Source organism: Chelonia mydas, chromosome 11 (genome assembly GCF_015237465.2).
Source record: "Chelonia mydas isolate rCheMyd1 chromosome 11, rCheMyd1.pri.v2, whole genome shotgun sequence".
NCBI classification, from domain to species: domain Eukaryota; kingdom Metazoa; phylum Chordata; order Testudines; family Cheloniidae; genus Chelonia; species Chelonia mydas.
Window position 1 is genome coordinate 62614340 of NC_051251.2, and position 21912 is coordinate 62636251.

General features: G+C 48.1%; 2 protein-coding genes across 4 annotated transcripts in view; one reads left to right on the forward strand and one right to left on the reverse strand.

Annotated features, from left to right (window-relative positions):
- CCNYL1 (cyclin Y like 1) overlaps positions 1-10530 on the forward strand; it is a 49701-nt gene extending 39171 nt beyond the window's left edge. For all 3 annotated transcript variants that reach the window (XM_027833987.3, XM_037911894.2, XM_037911893.1), the window contains 2 exons: positions 5403-5565; positions 8768-10530. In XM_027833987.3, the coding sequence (XP_027689788.2) occupies positions 5403-5565; positions 8768-8884 (280 nt within the window). In that variant the 3' untranslated portion in view covers positions 8885-10530. The remainder of the gene's footprint in view (positions 1-5402; positions 5566-8767) is intronic.
- A 5118-nt stretch (positions 10531-15648) lies between these two features.
- FZD5 (frizzled class receptor 5) lies at positions 15649-21411 on the reverse strand. Its single transcript, XM_037911889.2, has one exon. It carries the CDS (start codon positions 21179-21181, stop codon positions 19280-19282), a length of 1902 nt encoding a protein of 633 aa, XP_037767817.1. The 5' UTR covers positions 21182-21411; the 3' UTR covers positions 15649-19279.
- Between the last annotated feature and the right edge of the window lie 501 nt (positions 21412-21912).

Sequence of the window (21912 nt, forward strand, 5' to 3'; positions counted from 1 at the left end):
AGCTGATTTGGCAGGGTGGAGACAGCAGTGGTATCTGTCTCCTTGGACATCAGTGAGATGACAGTATGATGTTTCCATGAGAACAAGACTGCCTTTTTGAAGACTTCACACACACGTTCAGCAGAAATTCAAGAATCTGCCATAAGATGGATGGGGAACATCTTTTAGGCAAAAGTTAAAGGCTGGTTGCAGATGCTAAGCTCACTCAGTCCAGTCCTCTTCCAATCAAGTATGGTATAAAGAGACTGCATCAGGCAGGAGCCGGCCCACGAGTCTGGTTGCAGGGTTGCTTACTACATCCAAAACTGGTGGTCTGCCTTCCTGCGAAAAGCCAGTTTGTTCCGAGGACCTAAGACAAGAAGGATGTGTCAAGGTTTCTGAGGTAGGGAAACCAGCCAGACTACCAGGATCTCTCTTTCAGAGGATCTTTGTTGTAGGGACACCAAAAGCCTTTTTACCTCCACTTCCCCAGTAAGCTTGCATTGCTGTGGATTTGTGCCTCTTAGGCATTAGCTAGCAGGGCTAATTAGCTTCAGAGAATTCTCCAAACTGCCCCCTTGCGAATGCAGTTTGAGACGACAGGCTACTCCTGAAAGGCCATCAGAAAAGGGGAAGATTTTATTCTAGCTACTTTCCTGTTTCCCCAAATGATGACAGGCTGAGGCCCATCCTGCATCTGAAGTCTTAAACACTTCAGGTTTCAGGACAGATAGTCTACATCAGATGGGAGTCCTCAGTCTGGAAGATTCTTCATCTTGCTGCTTTTCCCCACCAGCCTTTTAAGGGCAGCAATATGAAGGCCAGTGCAGGATATCAACTGAATTACCTGTTGTGGGTAGATTGAGAAGAAGCCAGGGAGGTAAAATAGCAGGTAGGGTAACTAAAGAGCAGAGGAAACATTTCTTTTGGATGTGTGGGGTAACTTGACTGAGGTGAATTGATGTGGCTGTCTATCTGCATAACTAGGAGGCCTTTGCTGGAATACTTTCCAAAGAATTCACTTGGCCAGCTATTTGGCTTTACACACACACTAAAACTAGGTCACTCCTTCCGTAACCCCTCTTATTGGATTTGTATGGTGATTGGTGCACTCAAACTGCATGACATTTTATATTAATGTGAACATTGTGATATTATTTACATCTACTCAGTAACCATGACCTTGTGTTCTACATATGTTTTTGTTCTCGTAGAAGTGACTTCATGTCAAACTGAACATCAAGCTCCAGGGACTAATCCATTTTATTTAATTCAAATAAGGTAGTGCTTAGGACAAATACTAAATTACCTACTAAGGTGGTTTTAACTGATACCTGTAATCAACCTGCTAATGTTCTAGAGAAGGCCCTTCTCCCCAGAACCAATGTCACTAGGCTTTTATATGGCGAGGACTTAAGCTCTCAAAACCCATCAGCTCTTGGTTTCAATTTACAACTCAATAGGCTCGGTCTCCAAGAGAACATTGTCCAAGCAGCAGTTTAATTATATTTCTTAGTTAATCTTGGTTTTATCTCTGTTCTCAATTATTTATCGTCATGGTATCTAAGCACCTCAGAGGATCCACAAAGCATTGTACATAGGGAACTTCACACTGGATTCGGGGCTTCACTTCTCCCAGGTTCTAGCTAGCTCTTCTGTGTGTTAACAAAAACAATTAACAGCCTGACAGAGTTATAATTCCAAGTACACGTTCAGCCTTATTCAGCATAAGGCAGTTGTGTGTGCTATAACAGTAGGCATCTGGTTTCTTTCTCAGTGGTAGCTTTACAATGCAGAAATGTGACGTACTCTGCATATGTTCCCTAAGCACTGTACTTTGGATTCAGCCTCAAACTAGGGCTCAACATTTGATCTGTTGGTTTTACAGGATTCTTTCCCCAGGATATATTTTTTTTTTGAGAACCAGGGTCACACATTTCTCTTCCCACATAGTAATTGTACTTTCCGAAGAATAAAACCTCAGAAAAGTGTTTTGAGATAATGATCCTTTTAAAACCAACCAACTTTGTGTTTATCATCCTTCACACCAAAAACATTCCTCTGTTACTGTTCAAGGTATTTCCCTTGGCTTTTACTCTGTCACTGCTTGTTTTATACATACCCCTTTCCTGCAGACAGGTCTTCAAGAATGGGGCTCTATTGACTGTTTTGGAGGAGAGAAGTGGAACTGGTGTTCTTTTAGCAGATACCAGTTGTGATAAATCACCATTCACCTTACCTCAAAGCATTCTTGAAAAATTTCACATAGGTATCACTGGTACAGCTGAACTGGTGTTGGCAATGCTGGGGAATCCTGCTGATTATTAACAGTCAGCATCTCATCCTTTAACCCTGCTAGGAGCAAATTGAATGGACATAGGGCTGAAAAGAAGTTTAATTTTTTTAAGATGTTTTTCACTAGTGTGGACAGTTGCTGAGTTGAAGGTTCTGTGATGTTTTTGATCAAGTCTCTCGTGCACATGGAAAACTTTCCACCATTGGATTGAAAGGAGCTGGCATTCTAGGAGAAGGTTTATGTTTCACTGCAGGGGTTGGCCCCTGCTTGAAACTAGAAGCTTAGAACTCTGAGCTTGGAGTTTGTGCAGAACAGACCCAATTGTGGTGGCCTAATGTGATCTAGATCTTTAGGAAACTGCTACTGGTAAGTGATTTCCTCTTAACCAAACTTAACTTAGGCCAGATTCAATCTCACAGTGTCCCTTTAATTAGTACTTGGCAGTGTATTTATTTGCCAGTATTAGCTGTTCTGCTATTTTAAACTGCTTTTCCAATGGTGGGAATTAAGTCCTTTTGTATGTTAATCCTACTGAGCGAAACACTTGGGAAAGAATTTCAGAAATGGTCATGTTCTGATGTTGGAGACAGCTTTGTAGCAAGTGCTAAGTTTGCTGAAAATGTTAAGCAGAGCCTTATTGTTTGAGTGACACCAGAGCAGCAGTCCCAGTGCAACTTTTATTTTCCAAACAATTGGGCCATGTCTAAACACAAGCTGCTCTGATTTTAACTAAGGACTTGTCTAAATGGGGAAACTTACCAGGGACCCATACTAAATAATTATACTGCTATAGTTATTCTGCTGGTAAATTTCCCTGTATAGACAAGCCCTCAATCAGTTTAGAAACAGATCTAACTAAACCGGTGTAACTCCTTGTGTGAACACTCTTAAATCAGTTTGTGTCACAAGGGTTTATACCAGTTCTACTTAAATCAGTTTGGTGCAACTTTTTTGTGCAAATAAAGCCTTTCACTCTCTACAGCTGTTGGATGTAGCTGACTCCTAGTAACCTGTATGCTTCATTTTCTCTGAGCTGAAATTTGGAAGATCGAGGACTATGATTACTCTTTCATTCACACCCCTACCTACCTGAGAGTAAAAAGAAAAGGAGTACTTGTGGCACCTTAGAGACTAACACATTTATTTGAGCATAAGCTTTCACGAGCTACAGCTCACTCTGAGAATGGTAATTGCAAAACTGATGAAAAAGATGCTTTACAGTTTTACAGCCACTTATAAACCAAGTAGGCAGTGCCACAGAAGAAGGCATATTGCAGAAATAAACTCACTTTCCACTATTTATAACGCCACTGAAGTGCTTAATTTTGCAGTGTGGTACGGTACTTGAGGTCCCAAATGCATTGCTTAGCTGTTAGAAAATTAGCTTTTTGGGGCTGTGGAAAGTGAATGCTATCTGAAGTTCTCTTAAGGGTATATGACTTTAATTTTGATATGAAGGGCAAATGGAGAGGCAACATGACCAAAAGTAAAGCATCAACATTCTGTGTATCGTCATCCTCTGCCTCACCTCAACCTCCCCACCAGAAAGTTTGGACCAAAAGACAGTTTCTTAATTTCTTAATTGAAAGATTAAAAGAAAATTAATTTGATATTTGGAAATTCTTCTTTGCTATAAACTTTTCTGCCTTGATGGAGTTTGTGTCTAATCAGTGACCAAATTAACCATGCAGCTGCTAATCCTGTCAATTACATTGTGCAAAAGAGGGAACATGCTGTTCATTCTTTCGGCTACCTACATTTGTACAGAAAACACATGGGTATTATGCTTTTGCTAGATTTTTTTTTAAACCGCTATTAATAGACTTGTTAATCCTATGAAGTATTATATTTTTACACAATTAAAATGTATTAGTGTAGCAAGAACAAAAGGGGTGATGAAGAGCATTTATTCATGGGATAAATCAAGCCCTGATCATCAAAACATTATCTGATTTACATTTCTATAGGCTTATGACCATATGAACAGGAAATTAATTTTGGCAGTAGGTTCAATGGGACTCAAGTCCACCCTGCTAGAAACAAACACAAAGCTACTATTCACATTATGAGACCAGCCATCCAACCCAAGACACAATCTGGATGATTCCTCGATTCGTTTTCCCTCCGGTGGGTAAAACATCCATCTTAAAAGCTTCCCAAGAGCAAGAACAACTTACTGAATTTTTTGTGGCTTACCTTTCAAATTGCATATAGTTTGTTTATTCATCTGCTCACTTGTGTATTATTCTTGGGAACTATGGTGCTGTTCTCAATTAGCGTTGAACTTCATTGCCTATTTCAGGTACCAGTTTATTTCTAGGTTAATTTTTTAAACTCTTTATTTCTTTGTAAAATATCGCTGGTCTGTTTTGATATCTGCAGTAGCCAAAGAATGCTTCCCCCCCCCCCAATGTAACGGGCCTCTTCCCCCCCCGCCCCCCCAAATATTTTGGATACTACAGATAGCATAGTGAGTCAAAGCTAGTGCCTGTGCTCTGACAAGTACTTTGTTATCCTGCCTAATGCCATTGAGAAGAAAATTCCTTTTCTCACCTAATGCTGCTTGCTTATTTATTTACTTATTGGAGATGAATCCATGTTGCCTCAAGAGGCTTTTTTCTCTGAGATAATAGCGGCAGCTCTTCATAGATCCATTTGTTGCCCTGGTGATATGACTACTCCTTTTGTTGGTCCGCCTCTACTTCAATAAACCCCCTTCCTGTTATCAGCCCGGTGGAAATGTCTGCAAGTTCTTCAGAGCTAATAAACAGCATACATCATTCCTTTCATCTGACTTCTATAGTGGGGCCTTATGAGAGAATGAGAATGGAGTAGGACTTGTACAGCTGCACTAATGGAAGTCTGAAGAATGAACCTTCTAAGTCAGGAGAGTGAGTGTGCAACAGTGCAATAACCTTTTCTCCGTAAGTTGAAGGTGCAGGGGCTCAGAAGCTGTACCTTGTTTTGAGCACTAGCGAAGTAATCCATTGGGTTTTGAAAACAGTAGTACATAATTTGAAGGACTGATGTAAAACTGGTAATTGTGAAAGTGACTCGTGGTCTGTTCAGCTTGACTTGATTGCAAATGTTGAATCCCATTTCTTTGTTTCCCTACTACCCTTTTTAGGAATGAGATGGAAAGACACTTCTTGGAGCTGCTGCAGTTTAATATCAATGTTCCTGCCAGTGTTTATGCCAAATACTACTTTGACCTTCGCTCCTTAGCAGATGACAACAACTTGAATTTTCTGCTGGAGCCTCTTAGTAAAGAGAGAGCACAGAAACTGGAGGTAATGGCCTGAGACTTCGTGAGCAGGGCACTCCTGTGTCTGCATAATAACAGCATCTCTGGCTAATTATATTATGTGGTGATTAGCAAAACTAAAAAGCTTTTAGAGTAGTGTATTAGAGAGGTTTAACCCCTTAATAATGACAGTGATCACTTGTAAAACACATTGGTGCTTTATAACCTAAGCAAATATCCTGAGGAGACGGAGTAAGAGGGGGCTACAGTCTGTTTTAGGTCCTTGAATAAAACACGAGGCATTAGTTTCTGGAACTGTAGTTCGGCTAGGCCACTTAGTTGTAAAAGCTGTATTCGTAATGGACTGTTTTTCTCTTTCCCTGGTCACTTCTCCTTTCCAAGCACCCTAAAACATCCTATTCAAACCTGTTGAAATTATACTGGCTGCAGGTTTCCATAGCACCCAGTGCACAGCTCCTTTTAGCTTTAAAGGAGTTCTTAATGCTCCTAATTATGATTATTAAATTGGATGTTTGGTAGCAACTGTGAAGGTGATAGTTTCATTTCACAACTTGAAAAAAAAATCACGGTGAACTAATATCCCTTTATCAATGGGAAGCACTATTTTATGAATAATCTTAAATCTGCACTTTCAGTGTTATGTACTATTACTGACCTAGCAGAACTTGGCTAGTAAAAATACCTCCTGCCAGAGAGTCCTTATAACTGCTCAAGATCTCCATTACTATTCTCTAGTATTCAAGTTCACATAATTAAAATAGACCTTGCTTTTCACAGCACAAACCTTTCTTCATGGTTGCTTTAACATGATACTGGGGTACTATGCAAGGAGAACTGTTTGAACGACACATAAATTACCTGGGACTCCCAGGCAAAACTTCTGTCAGGGTCAACTCAATCCCTTCTCTTTCTGAGGTAGATACATTGACTACCATGCAGTTTGGTCTTTAATTTGAGACCTTAAAAACAAAGACTGTGTGTAGACACTAAAAGGTCCGATAGCCCCTTTCATAATAGAGTTTTGCTAGGTTAGTCTTGGCCCAAACCACTTTTCATCCACACCCCAGAAATCATGCAGCGTGCTGGGTTCTTACCTCCATTTCAGGAATGGTGGTATTCCAGGAGTGTTACAGGTGGACTCACTTACTGACCCTTTGAAAGGGTAGACAAGACATGCCTAACAATGGTGCTGTATCATTTGATTACTTTTCTGCAGTTTTTTGTTTTGCTTTTTGGGTGGTTTTTTTTTGTTTTTGTTTTTTAACCTTTAGGTAACGTTAAAGCTCATACTGTCACTAACTGCTTCTGTGATTAGAGTGCAGCTCTGGGCAGGGAATGTCTGTTTGTTTGTAACACCTAGCACAGCAGGGTCCAGGTCCAGGATGGGGGCTCCCAGGTACCACTGTACGACAAACTGAGTTTTTTTTTTTTTATATATATTCGAGCACTCCAATACTACTACTGCTAATATATTCCTCAGTAAATTGTTCTCTGATCTGTCCAGTACATAGGCAGAAGTGGATGACTTCTGGACAGGTGTGAGCCCCAGTTTTGCTGCAAATATTCGGGTGCCTGTTGTTCAGTATTACTTCACTGAGCGGTCTCAGTACAGCATATGATTTGCCACACCATACTCACTTCTGTGTGTGTGTGTGTGTGTGTGTAAATTGTAAACGTTCTAAACGACAGGATATGCAGTAAATATTTTTCAAAGTATTTGCTAAACGTTTCTGAATTTTAAAACAAACCTGCCTTTGGCTTAAAAACACAAAAAGGTCAGTTTGGGAGCTTGTCTTAAGCAGTGAATTAGTATTCCAGCAGACTGAAAACTGATCTGCCCCATAGGGGGGAGTGGGGCTTAATGTGACACACAGGTTCCTTTATGATGGATATGCTAGCATTAATGCCAGAGAGGTTTTGTCTGGTCTTGCAGTGGGGGCTTGTGCAGCCAGTGTCTCAAAACGTGCCACTCGTGAGCCAGATGAATGCCTCCAGAGGGAGGTTGACAGAAAGAAATGTAAATAATTATTTTAGAATACACTGAGCAATTTATTCATGCTGAGAAGCGCTGCTCACCTTTTGAACTTTGAGAATATTGGGCTGTGCAGAATGGGTGCTACCCTAGAGGGAAGGTGCAGTCTTTTTTTACTGAATGAGTGAAAGCTCATCTGGTGATAGTGGTAAATTTTTAATGGAAGTTAATACTCACAACTGACATTCTGAGCCTAATAGTAATGGGTCAGCATACAGATAGAAAGTGACGCTCTTCTGTATTTATTTATTTGCATTATGATGGCCCCTAAAGGCCCCAGTCAGGGCTTGAAACTCTGTCCTGAAGCATTTCTAATCGAATTAGTTGACACACCGATTTAATGGGAATCTCATTACTGGAATAACTGCACCCGTGTACATGCTGCTTTAATCGTTCAATAAACGGAGCTACTCTGCAGTTTAGTTAAAGCAGTTCAAATACTAAATACAATTTTAAGACCTGTATTAATAGGACATTACTTGCGCTAAAGCAGGGTGGATGGTACTGTACAGTTCAGCACCGGGATCTCCTTACTGGATTCACAAACCTTTGTGCTGGTTTAAATGTCAGCCAAAAAAAAAGCGTGGCTGGCTCAGGAAGGGCACAGACACCAGCCCTAATATATTTCCCTTTCAGATTCTCCACTATACACCCTAAGACTCCTAGATGGTTGTGTTGAGCTGGGGGCTGGGGGGGTCCAGCAGCCAGCTGTAACCTCTTCCTTCCGGGCTTAGGAATCTCTAGAATTCCTCCTGAGCCTCGTATCCATAGCCTGGGCTCCAAACCCCATCTATTTACATGGAGTTTTGAGTGTAATTTGCACATGAACACACATACTTCAAGTTGGATCCAAGATTTCCATTAAGCTGTAGAGGCTGGTATAAGATTTAAGTTGCTTAGAGATGTGGAGATTTAACTGCATTTAAAAATCATCATCTCCTGTGACTAATAATGATACGGGTGAACATGGGGAGAGATCCGTAAAGATGCAGTTTCTACAGCCCCTTAATGTTTTCCCTCAACAAAAGGCCTTTTTGTAATGGCATACCCAGGGCAGCAGCCAGTAGCGTCACTGAAAGACATAGGCAGTGTAAGTGCGCGGTCCATTAGCGTTGCCATTGTAAGAGCTTTCTTAAAATGTTTGAACACTTCTAATTCACGCTTTCATTCTTTTGTATCTGAATGTATTTTACAGGCTATCTCCAGGCTCTGTGAGGACAAATACAAAGACTTGTCCAAAGCTGCTATGAGACGATCTTTCAGTGCTGATAATTTAGTTGGTATCCGTCGTTCTAATGCCATCCTCTCCTGAGGGGAGAGAAGGGTGCAGCACCGTGAAGCCAGCGTACGTATGAACCGGAGGAATACCACCACTCCATGCACATAAGCCAGCAGTGATGGTGTCTTCCAGTAAGGGGAGGAAGGATAAAACCAGCCAAGGGACCCCAGGGTCTGAGGAGCATATTCCATTCAAAAGATGGGACCTTGTCAAATCAGTGCTCCTCCTTTTAATGTACCCAGAGGTGCAAAAACAAGCTCTCCCCTCCCCCCCACAGATGTTTGCTTACTGTGTAGGCCTATAGCTGTGAATGATGAGGTTTTTAATAATGAGTAGTTTTAAATTTTAGAATTTAAACACTAACCACATGACGATAGTTACAATGTTCTTCCCTCTTCTCCGCATCATCCAGAAGCTTGCTGCGTTTGCCTTTGAGTGAATGCAGTGTTAAGAAAAAGAAAAAAGGACTCTAACCAAGTATAAAGCCACTCTGGAGCTTGAAGTAGTAGCATAGACAAGTGTTGAAGGGTTTTGCTATTCAAAAGCTGCTATTATTGGTGATGAGTTCAAAAGCAAGAAGCTGTTTGAGCAGGATATAATAACTGTGTACCAGCAGTGTCATTCCGGTAGAGACTATCAAAGGATTTTGAATGTTTTGGTTGGAAGCAGAGAAATGGTGTTACATATTGATTGTTCAAATGTATAGGGTCCATGCTGCATTTCTTGTGAACTATGGTGCTTCTCACTTTCTAAAACTTTTACTACTGCTTTGGAAAATATGCATCCTGTATATCTTCCTGAGGCATGGAATGAGAGAGCTGTATTGGAAACAATGTCACTATCCCAAACAATGTGGCAATCCAGTGATGAATAGCCTACTGCATTGCTTCTCCGAATTCTTCCACTACAGATCCGTTGTGCTTTATGCAGTGGAGTTCTGACAAAGTTGATGCTAAGATTATCATGTCTGTTTTGGTTCCCCTAGACTTCCTGCTTTCAGACAGGGGGTTTACTTTTGTGGTGGGACAGTAGTGAGTTTGAGGATCCTGGACTCACCGATGGGGTAGATACTTATTCCCAATTAGCACATAAGATTTTGTTCAAAGGAGTTCTTAAAAAAACAAAACCCAAATGTCTAAGTTGTCAGACATATTTTTTGGAGAAGTGAACATTATAGTTTGTGCAACTCTGCTTTTCCTGAAGATAGAGTTTACTCCTCCAGAATGAGAATTTGGGATGGAGTTTCCTTTCAGACTTTGAAACTCTAAACAGGATAAGTATTAATAGACTTTTCCTGTTACAAGCCCTTATATACGTCCTTCTCGCAGTTCTAGATAGATTCTAGGCACTTTGTGCCATACTGAATGACATTCGTTCCTAGGACAAATTTTGTTCAACCCTGCTTCCATCCAAGGTCCAGTAAATTATCAGGTCCCCATGCCTTTGAGATTAGGGACTTCTGAGTATAACAATTTGGCAGCCTTCAAACTATTTAAATATGTATAGTATTTTAAAGTTTGCAAATCGACCAGCTCCAGGCCCGTAATCCATGGAACTTGGAACTTCAGGTATTGATCACGATTCAATTTTGAAAATAATGCTACATCTTCAGGTGGTTTTCCTTTCTCATGTTTGTATTAAAAAATAAAAAGCTAATAAACACCTCTATTTTAATTAAAGCTACAGGTGGTTAGAGCGTTTTGTACCATTTTCTGAGTTTGTTTGCAAATAACTTGTTGAACAGATTAAAATGACGACTTGGCCCTGTGTGGCTACTTTAGAATCTCACCAAATCTTAATCCTATGGTATGTGAAATCCACCCCAATATGAGCTGATTAAATTTTTTGTCTTGCTACCTCTTAGGAGCCAAAAATGAATATTATTAGAAGTTTCAAACAGCTTTGTGTCTGCTAGGGTCATAGAGTTTGCAGGCAACGGCGGTTTGTGTGTTTTAAGCTGAAGGAAGGGTATGACTGAATGACAACTTCTGTGATTCCAGGTCCTGTTTATTGTTAAAATCTGTGAACAATAATGTTTAAGTAACTGATGGTGACGGGTAGATTTTGGTTTAAAGGGAAGGAAACTTTCTGGAGGTAACTTGTCACACACTGCTGCATTAGTCCTCCTTTTTAATCTACGTTGGAACAAGGTTAGCTGCTTGTAATTTCCAATCTCTGGCTTTCAGGTTGACCTGTAACCTAACTCTTACAAGTCTGTGTTTTAGTTAATACTCTGCAACCTGATTTGAACTTTTTGGCTTATATGAGGTGACTATAAACACACTTTTTTTTTTCTGCTTATTTTGCTGATTGGACATACAGCTTTCACACACGTAGCAGGTGTGTGAACTTCGAAGGAAAGAATCACCTGTGCCCGGTATTCACCTTTTCTTTGACGGATGAAATAGTGAAGGATGTAATAGCACAGTAAGAAAAGAGATTTATGATCCTGGTTTGTAGGCACATGACCGATCCTAGGATGTGTCATTAGACATCTCCCTAACAGCGTGGGAGAATCGGAAAAGAACTCCCCACAAAGTGATCTGAATCTACCGGATGTATTGCTAATCTTTTGTGTAGCTAGTACAGCTCTCCCAGAAGGCTAGGATTGTATCTGACTCCTCGTAACCAGACTGAAATCAGGAGCTGCCTTTGCTCAGTGGCATTTTAAGTTACCAAGTATCATGCAGGATATGTGGTGCTGCAACAGCATGGGGCATCTGATGACCCATGCAAAAGAGACGAAATCTGAATTTGAAAGTCAGTTTACCTTAAGGTAATCAACTTTCATTGATCCATTAATCTGACAGACTGGCTAACAAATTGCTACTTACCAGTCAGAATGCTCATTCTCTCCTTTCCACCTCCCCCGTATGGAAATCCACTTTGGTTCAGCCAGCCTTTGGTGACCACCCCTACAGATGTTACATGCAGTGTCGTTCTAGCTGTGTCAGTCCCAGGATATTAGAGACGAGGTGGGTGAAGTAATATCTTGTGTTGGACCTTTCCCAAACCTGAAGAAGAGCTCTGTGTGGCTCAACACCCCCCCCCCCCCCAATAGAAGATATTACTTCACCCACCTTGTCTCTCCAACCTGTGAAAAAACCCTTGTATGAAATTTCTACATAGTAAGATACTTCCTAAGTTCTCTGCATTTCTACTGATATTTCAGCGTTCTTCATTTTAGGTGTAGGTGATCATAGTTGTATATTATAGATGCTTTGAGTCTCCTTACCCATAGCTTTTAATGCAAAGATGTAAAGCCATTGAAAATGATTTAGGGAGGAATAAAAGGTATGCTGGTTTTTTTGCTGCTTCATGATGTATAAAGGCCAGAATATTTTAAACACTTTCTTTGAAAAGCAAGTCTTTACTACCCTGTTTTTGTAGGCGGCGTTGGTGGTTGACTGGAGAACTAGTGAGATTTTGCTATAATCAAACTGAAATCTGAGCTATTGAGGAGGGGGAAGTGATTTTTAATTTGTTTTAAAGAGTTTATCAGGAGTTAACAAAAGAACTGACAACTGCTTGTGAGAAATTAAAACTGGCAACATCCGTTCCCCTTTAACTGAGGATTGAACTCCCACTCCAGTGCTCTAGTTTTCCAGCAAAACCACAAAAGACAAACCTTTAAAATCTGCTCTTCAACCTCAGAAAAATCTGGGATATTAAATCTTTTGGACCTTTATACACAAAAGAAGCAAAGAAGTTGGGTTTTGCTTTTTGGTGCTGTAAAACGCCTTGAGGAGAGACAGCATCTGCGTGTTTCAAAGGGAATCTCATCCAGTTTTTCCTCTGGAAACCTGGTGTTTTTAGAAAAGGCTCCCTAGAAGGTGTCAGCAACGTCTTGTTTCTGAAACAGCAGGGTCAGGAGGGAATTTATTCATAATCACTATTGGAAATGTCCCTTTAAAAACAATAATTGGATTTTATTATAGAGGACAAATTAATTCTTTTTCTCTCTGCCTATGAGCCAGCCTGGCAGGATAGATAAGTGTGTGCATTGGGCTGTACTGGGTATAGAGAACCCAATTAAAAATGCACAACAATCCAACAATTGGATAGTTAAATCTTTATTGAGCTGCAACACTGTCATCTTCTAGTCGTAGCTATGATACTCAATCGCTGACAGCAAATTGCCCAGCTGCTTTCTTGCTTTAGTGCAGGCTAGTTAGAATCCACTCAGCTCCCATCCACAAGTAGTGTTAGGTGGAGATCAACACGCTACCAACCATTCATTGATACGTGGTTAGTCTGATAGAATGCAAACTTGCTTCAGCACAATCTTTCCCTTTAGATACAGAAACTGTGTGTCTTGTTGCTAAGGCAATTGGGTATGAGACCCACCAAACCCACTTGAAGGGGGTAAGAGGACAAGTACTCCTGGGATAGAATAAATGTCAACACCACCCATATTTTTACCAAGAACAGGCATAATGTGGGCAAGTGGAGGAGGAGAAGGGAGTGATTTCAGGCAAGGGCTGAAGGAGAGGTGGAGTAAGTGCTACAGAGTATGTTCCAAGCACTTAAGTAGGGATGGCTGCTGATCAATGCTGAAGGATAGATCTGAGTAGTGGAGAGAGCTCCACCAGAAAGGAAGTGGTAGTATCTGTTCAGACCTAATTTCCATGTAAGAACAGCCTTACTGGGTCAGACTAAAGGTCCATCTAGCCCAGTATCCTGTCTTCTGACAGTGGCCAGTGTGCCCCAGAGGGAATGAACAATACAGGTAATCATCAAGTGATCCATTCCCTGTCACTCAGGTAGTTCTTGAGTGACCTGTACCCAGTTTTTGTAAGAAATATATCCATCCTTATGTGGTACATGTTCTCCTGCCAAGTGGCATGCCAGAACTAAATGCAGAAAGGGTTTATAGAGTGCACCAAATTACACCCCTCTTTTCTGAAGAGTGTTGTCACTCTTGTCCTTAACGCTCACAATGTTCACCTTCCTTTCTCATGGTGCATGGTATCTTAGAAGTTCTAGGCGCTGTGGGTCATTGGACCTGATCTTCCTGTCACACACACACCTTTGTGGCTCCATTGAATTACTGCTGATTTGCTGTACTGGGTGGCGAATTAGGCTAATGTGTCAGTCCGTGAGGGCTATGCCTTGTTCTAGGCAGCTGGGCGGGGGCGGAGAGGGGAAGGGCAGCAGGAGGAGGAGACTAATCGAAGATACATGAGTTTATCCCCTGTAGTACAGTTCCTAAATTTACGGCAGCTTTTTCACCTCACAAGACTAAGATCTTGCCAGCACTTGTTCCCTGCCAGCTCTTACGTGCTGTGACTGGTGCTGTACAAGACAATGGAAAAGGCAGCAGCTTCCCTGAGATTAGTCTGAATAGACAGATAAGGATGGAACGCACCCTGGGAGATCTAGATTAGTGATGAGATGCCTAATCGTGGGATAAACTATTCCAATACCTTACTTGTTAGTAAGGGACTCACTACCTCAGGTGACTAGCAACCTGCCATGTACAGTAACCAGCTTCCTTCCCCACCCGTAGGGATGAACTCTGGACCAGTGCTATGTTGAAACCTTGTGTGCTACTTCGGCACACCTCCTATTCCCTTATGCCTTCTAACTCCCCATGCAGCTCTAGGCCTCCAAATCCCAGAGCATGCTAGACTCTAGGAGAGGGGAAGGCTGGAACAAGACAAGACCCAGTGTGTGTTTTAAAGCGTGTATTTAAAAGAAAGTGAGTGTGCCCTAGTTTATCAGAAAAGGCCCCATTCTGAGAGGTGCTGCCCAAAGGAAGTTGTGGATCTTGACGCACAGCAGGATCAGACCCTGTGACCATCTTCTTTGCACTGATGGAGAATGGCCAGACAGGTATTGGTACCTTAGAACCGTGATCTTGGGGGTCAGTATCTGCATTTTGTCTACTCTCTTTTGTTTAAGATCACTGCTGATAGCACTGGGGTGACAGAAATCCAGTCGATGCTAGGTGTGCACACTTCAAAGCTAACTGGATAGCTGAGTGCTGATTAGTCACAAGTGAGCAAGTATTAACCCCTTGCCTCCCTATTTTAAACGCTCTTCCTACAGCATCAGTATCTTTAGACTGAATCCTTGCAAAATGAGATGTTACCTCCTGCTGAGGAAGATTTCCAGGGTCTGTCTTGTAGATTATGTGGGTCTGCACCAAATCTGGATATAGGACTGAGATTGGCATACACTCCTAGTTGATAGAGACTTGGTAGACTGTGTTAACTGGTACATACTGAGGGACAGGTGTACGGTGCTCGAGTTTATTGCTAGATAAGGACCTGACACTATTCCAAGTCAAAAGACCAGTACATTTTATAGTAAGGCCTATGCTCTAACTATGGGGTGTAACCCTGAACACTCAGGGCAGTGCACTTTACAGGAGCTGTTATGGACACAAGCCACCAGCAACACTTGCCTTGAAAGCAACTCTTGATCTGCTAGTGTGTTTACCCTCTTTTTTTTTTTTTAGTCACAGAACAGACCCAAGCTCTCTTCTCTCGCTCTCTCCCTCCCTACCCCTCCCCCCATTTCTGTAGCATTTCCTTAGAAGGCTTTGTTTATAACCTGTGTGAGGACTTCTGGGGGGATTCCACTAGCTGCATTCCTGTTTCCTGCAGGGAAATGTGACCTGTTTATTATTTGTATAATAATGCCTGGAGTCCCTAATGTGGGAATACGGCCTCATGGAGCTAACTACTCCTGTAAGCCCCATTTCATTGCCTCAGGGCTATTCTCAACACATCCCTTTCAGTGCCTCCTGCTGGTAAGAAACTGGGGAAAAAACATTCTCCAGCATGTTCTCATTTTCCCCTCTGTTTGTTTTATTTTGCTCTACCATCATCAGGAACAAAGAAACAAAAATAGACACTTTTGTTTTCTCATAAATAGCTAATCTCCATATTTTTTTCTTTGAATAAAATCTCAGATTTTCTTCAACTTTTCACAAAATAGAATACATACAAAGTTTACTTCTTAAAAACAAAAAAAAGTCACAGGGTCAGCAAGTGAAGGAGGTGAAGTCTAAGGCGTATGTGTTAGCCCTACCCCCTGTGGCACAAAACGTCTGCTTTTAGTTGCTGCCACTCGCAGTGCCGTGGTGAAAGCTTGGGAGAATCCTGAAAGCAAGGGGCAAGTAAAGCTTCAGCCGTTATGATTGTCTGTAGCAAAGATTTCACTAGGCCACAGCTACCCTGCCCCTTGCTTCAACTATGCTCACGTTTTTCAGCAGTCCACAGTTTGCAGCTCATTTAAAAAACAAACCTACACTGAGGCAGTTACACTTGAAGAAAAGTCGTTCGAGGTATTGCATGAAGCGTGTCTAGCTGTGTCTACAAAAGGCCATTACAGCAAGACCCAGTTAAGATGGCATGAATATGAGTCAGGGCCCTGGACTACACTCCACTACTAGCCCCAGTGTAGCTAGGCTGAAGCTGCCTTGTTTAATGAGAACAAACCCGTATCAAAGTTCACTAACACTCTCTAGTATATACAGACCAGATTCCCTAGTACAATTATTTACAGGGTGTAACAGAACCGTCTCCAGGTGAAGTACTGTACACTCACTGCATTGCAGTGCCCCTGGGTCCCAGCTGCTGCTCCCTTGTGCTGGGGGAAGTTATTGTCAAGCTGGTGGTGGCTTGTTCATAACTGCCTCACCCCACTGGATAGGCAAGACCTGGCCATCCTTGGTTTTCTGGCTGGTAGCAGGCTGGCTTCCCATCCCTTTGTTTCTGCAGGGGGCGGAGAGCTTGTCTACAGAGCTACCTTGGGAGGAAGGGGGCGTGTAGAGCTTTCAAACCCTGCCCATGCCTGGGGAGTTCCGCTACCTGAGCGGTTGCTCTCTGGCGCCGCCTGGCTGGAGCGGCCATCTGAGGTGGTGCAGAACACGTGCCTTCAGCTGCTTGTGGGAAATCAGGGTTTATTAGAGCTTTCCCCCTCCCTCTGCTGCCCACCAAGCGAAAGGGGCCGCTGGAGTTGGGGGGGAGGGGGGAGAGGAGGAAAAGCAGGTCATTGAAATATCCTGCCGCTGCGGGGAGGAGCTGTGTCCATTTTTGAGCCTGGGGAGTGCAGGTCAGTGGTGGTGCTGCCTAGAGAAGGTCGATGCATCAGCCCTGCCCCCTTGCCATGGGGGCCCCCCTGACTGAGTGCTCACGGTCAGTGCCCGCTTTAAAGCTGCACCACGTTATAGTCCGAAAGCTGGTGCTGGGCTACTGACACATTGCATCAGAGCTGGAGGCTGGTGCAGGGACGGGGGGGGGGCTTCTTAGCAGCCAGGAGCTTGACAGCCAGCTCCCGCTTCTGGGTAAAGCGGGCTGCCCCGTTTGACAATAGCTCCTTCCTCCAGCCTCGCTCGGTCCTGTGACTCGGGCCTGCTGGGCCCTGGCTGCCTTCACGGGAGTAAGCTACTGCATCTGCATCGGGGTCAGGCAGTTGCAGGGGGAGGGGAAGCTCCCTCTCACTGGCACTCCTGCAACCTTCAGGAGCAGGGAGCCGTGGGGCGCTCCCGCCAGCTTCCCAGGGGAGGGGGCGAGGCGATCGTCTCTCCCCCACCGGCCGAAAACCACAGGCAAACTGGCCTGTTGCTCCCTGGCCGCTCAGCAGAGTCCTAGCCGCCGGTGAAATGACACGAGCTGAGGCAAAGCTACACGTGCTCCTGCTAAGGCCTCTCCTTTTTCAAATGGGATCTAAAGGGAAAGGGCCCCAGAGTAGCTGGTCCAAGTCGGGGCAGCCGGGCGGAGAGCGCCCCTGTTCTGCCCACAGCTGCCGGCAGAGCCCGGCCGGGGGAGCAGCGCAAGCGGCCGCTGCTTTGGCTTTCGAGCGTTTTAGCCCGGCCACACTCCAGCCCCACTGCCCGTCCGGGGGGCCGCTGTTCCCAGCAGCTGCCCAGCCCGACTGCTGAATGCGGACGGCAGCCTGCCGGGAACAGAGCGGAGGGGGAAATGCCAGAGCCGGTTTCAATCGACCCCTCGTTCCCCGGTGGGCGTGAAAACCAGGACCAGGGCTACTGCCGGCGGCAGCGGCCGAGGCTAAGCGATGCTTTGAGCAGCCGCTCGGCATCTCCCCCTGCGGCCAGGGCAAGCCCAGCCCGCCCGGGCTTGGCAGCGTGCGCCCGGAGACGGAGCCTTTCCGCTAAGAGCGGGCTCTCGCGTGCCAGGCAGTGGGGCCCTAACCCACCGCAAGAAACGGGAGGGAAAGCGGGAGAAAAGGCGGCAGTGAACTCCACCCTGGCAGGCTGGGGCAGGCACCGACCTTTGCCCTGCTCAAGACGGCGGCAAAACTTCCAGGTTGCAAACGCGGTTAGGCTTTGAATGCGCAGCGCCAATAAACGACCTTTAGCACCCAGGGGCGCCATCCCCTTCCCCTTAAGGGGGGATGAGAAGCCCCCCGTGTAAGGACACTTGGTTTTTGTAACTGCACCCTGCGCTTGCTTCCCTCCCCTCCCACCTGCTTTACTAACCCGGGCGACTGGCTCCGTTTTAAACAGGCTGACTTAAACTGCGAGTCACGCTTCCGCTGAGCTCCGTGAGCTTGAAACACGCCCCACGCGGCCGAAGGAAGTGGGGGCGCGCAGGGCGAGAGGGGGCTGCCCCCCGCCTTGCCTGGGGAAGGGCGCTGGGATGGTCCCTGGCCAGGGAGCCGGGCGGGCTCGGCGTTCGCACGCCCTGGATTCAAGCATCGCTGTGCGACGGCTGCGTCCCTGCCTCGCTCCGCAGCCAGCGGGGTCTGGCCTTCCCGCAGGAAGCCCTTGACCGAAGGAATTAGTTTAAAAATCTCGGGATCCCTAACGAAGGGTTGGAAACCCCTTCCCCCGCCCCCGCCCCCGCCCCGGCTTGCCGGGCGCTGACCGTCCGCCTGGCTTCACCCTGCGGGTCCAGCTCATCCACAGGCCCGGGCCCGGCTCGGGCTGTCTCTGCTCTCGGCGCTGGCCAGGGACTCGCCCAAGAACGGTCCTGCTTCGGTGCCTGCCCGTCCCACGCACCCGCGGGAAAGGCAGCAAGTTTCTGTAAAAGGGCCACGAAAGCCACGCGTGTATTTCCCCCTCCCCCCGCCAGGGTTTGTTTACAAGTGACACTGGAAGTTGATCTTCTAAAAGTCTCCGTTCAACGGGCTCCCTTTTCTGTTGCCTCCGCCCGGGGCCAGCTCGGCCTGAAATCTCCCAGCCAGCCCTAGAGAAAGGGCGCAACAGATGGGCTGGAGTTACCCGCAAGCCCAGGTATCGTGCAGCGGCCCTCGGCGGGGCTGTACCTCCGGCGTGGCCGGCCTCAGCAGGCAGCGCTTCCCCCCTTCGGCCGGTGGGCCTCGGGCACGTCCCAGCAGGATCCCCCGCCCGGCCCAAAGTGCGGGGTGAAGCCGCCGCCCTCCGCGCCCCCTGGCGCGCCGCAAAGCCTGGAGCGGGGCGGCCCGGCCCGGCCCCGAGAGCCAGCCGGGTGCTCGTCACACCTGAGAGAGCGGGACGGGTTTGCGGTAGGAAGCGGAGGGCGCCACCCCAGCCCGCCCGGTCAGAGCCGAGCCGGCTTCGGTGCCCATGGAGGGCTTCCTCCCCCGGCACCACTTCCCCGTGAACCGCCGCCAGGAGTCCAGCGTCTTCCCGGACCAGATCCACACGCCCGAGGTGATGCCCACCACCAGGCACATGAAGTACTTGAGCATGAAGACGGCGTAGTCCGGCCGGGGCTTGCGCGGGTCGCCGGGGCAGGAGCAGTTCTGCGCCTCCTCCCAGCTCTCCCGGTAGTGCTGCTCGTACACGTAGCACGCCACCACCAGGGTGGCCGGCACCGTGTAGAGGACGGTGAAGATGCCGATGCGGATCATCAGCCGCTCCAGCTTGTCGGTCTTGGTGCCCCCTTGCTTGATGACGCTGCGGATGCGGAAGAGGGAGACGAAGCCCGCCAGCAGGAAGAGGGTCCCGGTGAGGAGATAGACCACCAGGGGGGCCAGCACGAAGCCCCGCAGGTTGCCCAGGTTCTGGTTGCCCACGTAGCAGACCCCCGCCACCGGGTCCCCGTCCACCGAGCTCAGCGCCAGCACGGCGATGGCCTTGACGCTGGGGATGAGCCAGGCGGCCAGGTGGAAGTACTGGGAGTAGCCGGCGATGGCCTCGTTGCCCCACTTCAGGCCGGCGGCCAGGAACCAGGTGAGGGACAGGATCACCCACCAGATGGAGCTGGCCATGCCGAAGAAGTAGAGCAGGAGGAAGACCGTGGTGCAGAGCGCGGGGCCCGTGGTCTCGTAGTGCACGTGGCGGTACTCCTGGTTGCAAGCCACGCTGGCGTGGCCGGCCACCAGCCGCACGATGTAGCCCAGCGAGACGAAGAGGTAGCAGGCGGAGAGGAAGATGATGGGCCGCTCCGGGTAGCGGAACCGCTCCATGTCGATCAGGAAGGTGGCCACGGTGGTGGAGGTGGAGAGGAAGCAGAGGATGGACCAGAGCCCGATCCAGAAGCTGGCGAAGGTCTTCTCGTCCTGGGTGAAGTAGGGCTGGAAGCAGGGCACGGCGCAGTTAGGCACCTGGCCGGTCCGGATCTTGCTGTAGAGCGGGTGGGACTCGCGGGCGATGGGCACGAAGGGCTCGGTGCAGCGGCACGCCCGGCCGCAGTCCGCGCCGCCGCCCGGGGCGAGGCTCCTCTGGGGCCCCCTGGAGGCGCGGGTGGGCTTGGCCAGGGCGGGCGGCGGGGCGGTGGGCTCGCTGCGGTTGTAATCCATGCAGAGCGTGTCCGGGTCCCCCAGCGCCGGCAGCCGCTCGCAGCTCATCCGCTCGGGCCAGGCGAAGCCGTACTGGCGCATGAGGGGCGAGCAGCCGGCCTTGGCCCGCTCGCACACGGCGCGGCAGGGCGGCAGGGGCTTGGCGTAGTCCAGCAGGCAGATGGGGGTGTAGACGCTGCAGAGGAAGAAGCGCAGGTCCGGGGAGCACTGGATCTCCACCAGCGGCCAGAACTGGTGCACCTCCAGCCCCGCCTCGTCCTGCGTGTCGTGGTTGAACTGGTTGGGCATGTAGGTCAGGTTGTAGCCGATGCCCTTGCACATGGGCACCGTGATCTCCTGGCACACGGGCGCCTTGGCGGCGGCGGCCGCGACCGGCGGGAGCCGCAGCAGGAGCAGCAGGCTCAGGAGCCCCCGGCCGGCGCCGACCATGGTGAGCGCAGCGCGCCGCGGCTGGCCCGGGACAGCAGCAGACGAGCTCGGGCAGGAGCTGTGGAGTCTCTCCCCGGCCCCCGCCGCCGCCGCCGGCGGGGACCCCGAGTCCGGCGGGCCGGGGCGCTGCCTAGGCACGGGCGGCGCTCGGCTGGCGGAGAAGTTTGGCAGCGGTCCCTGCGCCGAGCCCGGCCCCTGGGGCATGGCCCGCCCGCGCGGGGCGGCTCGGCGCTCAGCCCCGGCCGGCCCGCTGCCCCCGCAAGCCGGGCTCCATGGCCGCGGGCAGCCACCTGCAGCGAAGGGGAAAGGGGAGCGCTGCCCCGGCCGCTGCGATCCGGCCGGGCGGGCAGGGCATCAGGCTGCCCCGGGCGCCCGGCACCGCGTGGCCCGCCCTCTGCCGCCGCTGCGCTCTGCCGCCCGCGGGCTCCGACCCCGGCCCTCGCTGCAGCCACCGCCACCCCGACAGCCGGCGCGGGCGGAGTGGAGCCCTGGCCACGGCCACCTGAGTTGAAATGCACGGGCTGCAGCCCCGCCCCTTCGCCTTCTGGCCACGCCCCCTACCGAGGGCCACGCCCCTCCGCGTTTAGCTCCACCCACTCCCCATGGTGATTCCCCGAGGGAGCGTCCCATTCCCCCCCCCCCCACTGGGGCACACACCGGCGCTGGACGGGGCGCCCCACCTCTGAATCTGCTTGAACTGGGGCCCTTCCCCGAGCAACCGGGGAGTCTCAGCTTCCAAAGGGAAGCCACTGCCAAGGTCCTTCTCAGGCACAGCTCCCCATCCAGGCCACCCTGGAGCACCTGAGCCCTCAGCTCAACACAGGCATGGGTGGGAGAAGTGACTTGCCCTGTCAAATGCAAAGGTGGGTGTTGCGATGTGGCCCTTCCCTTGCCCTGGTTGCACAACATCACAACGCTGTGCCAGTGCATGAGAC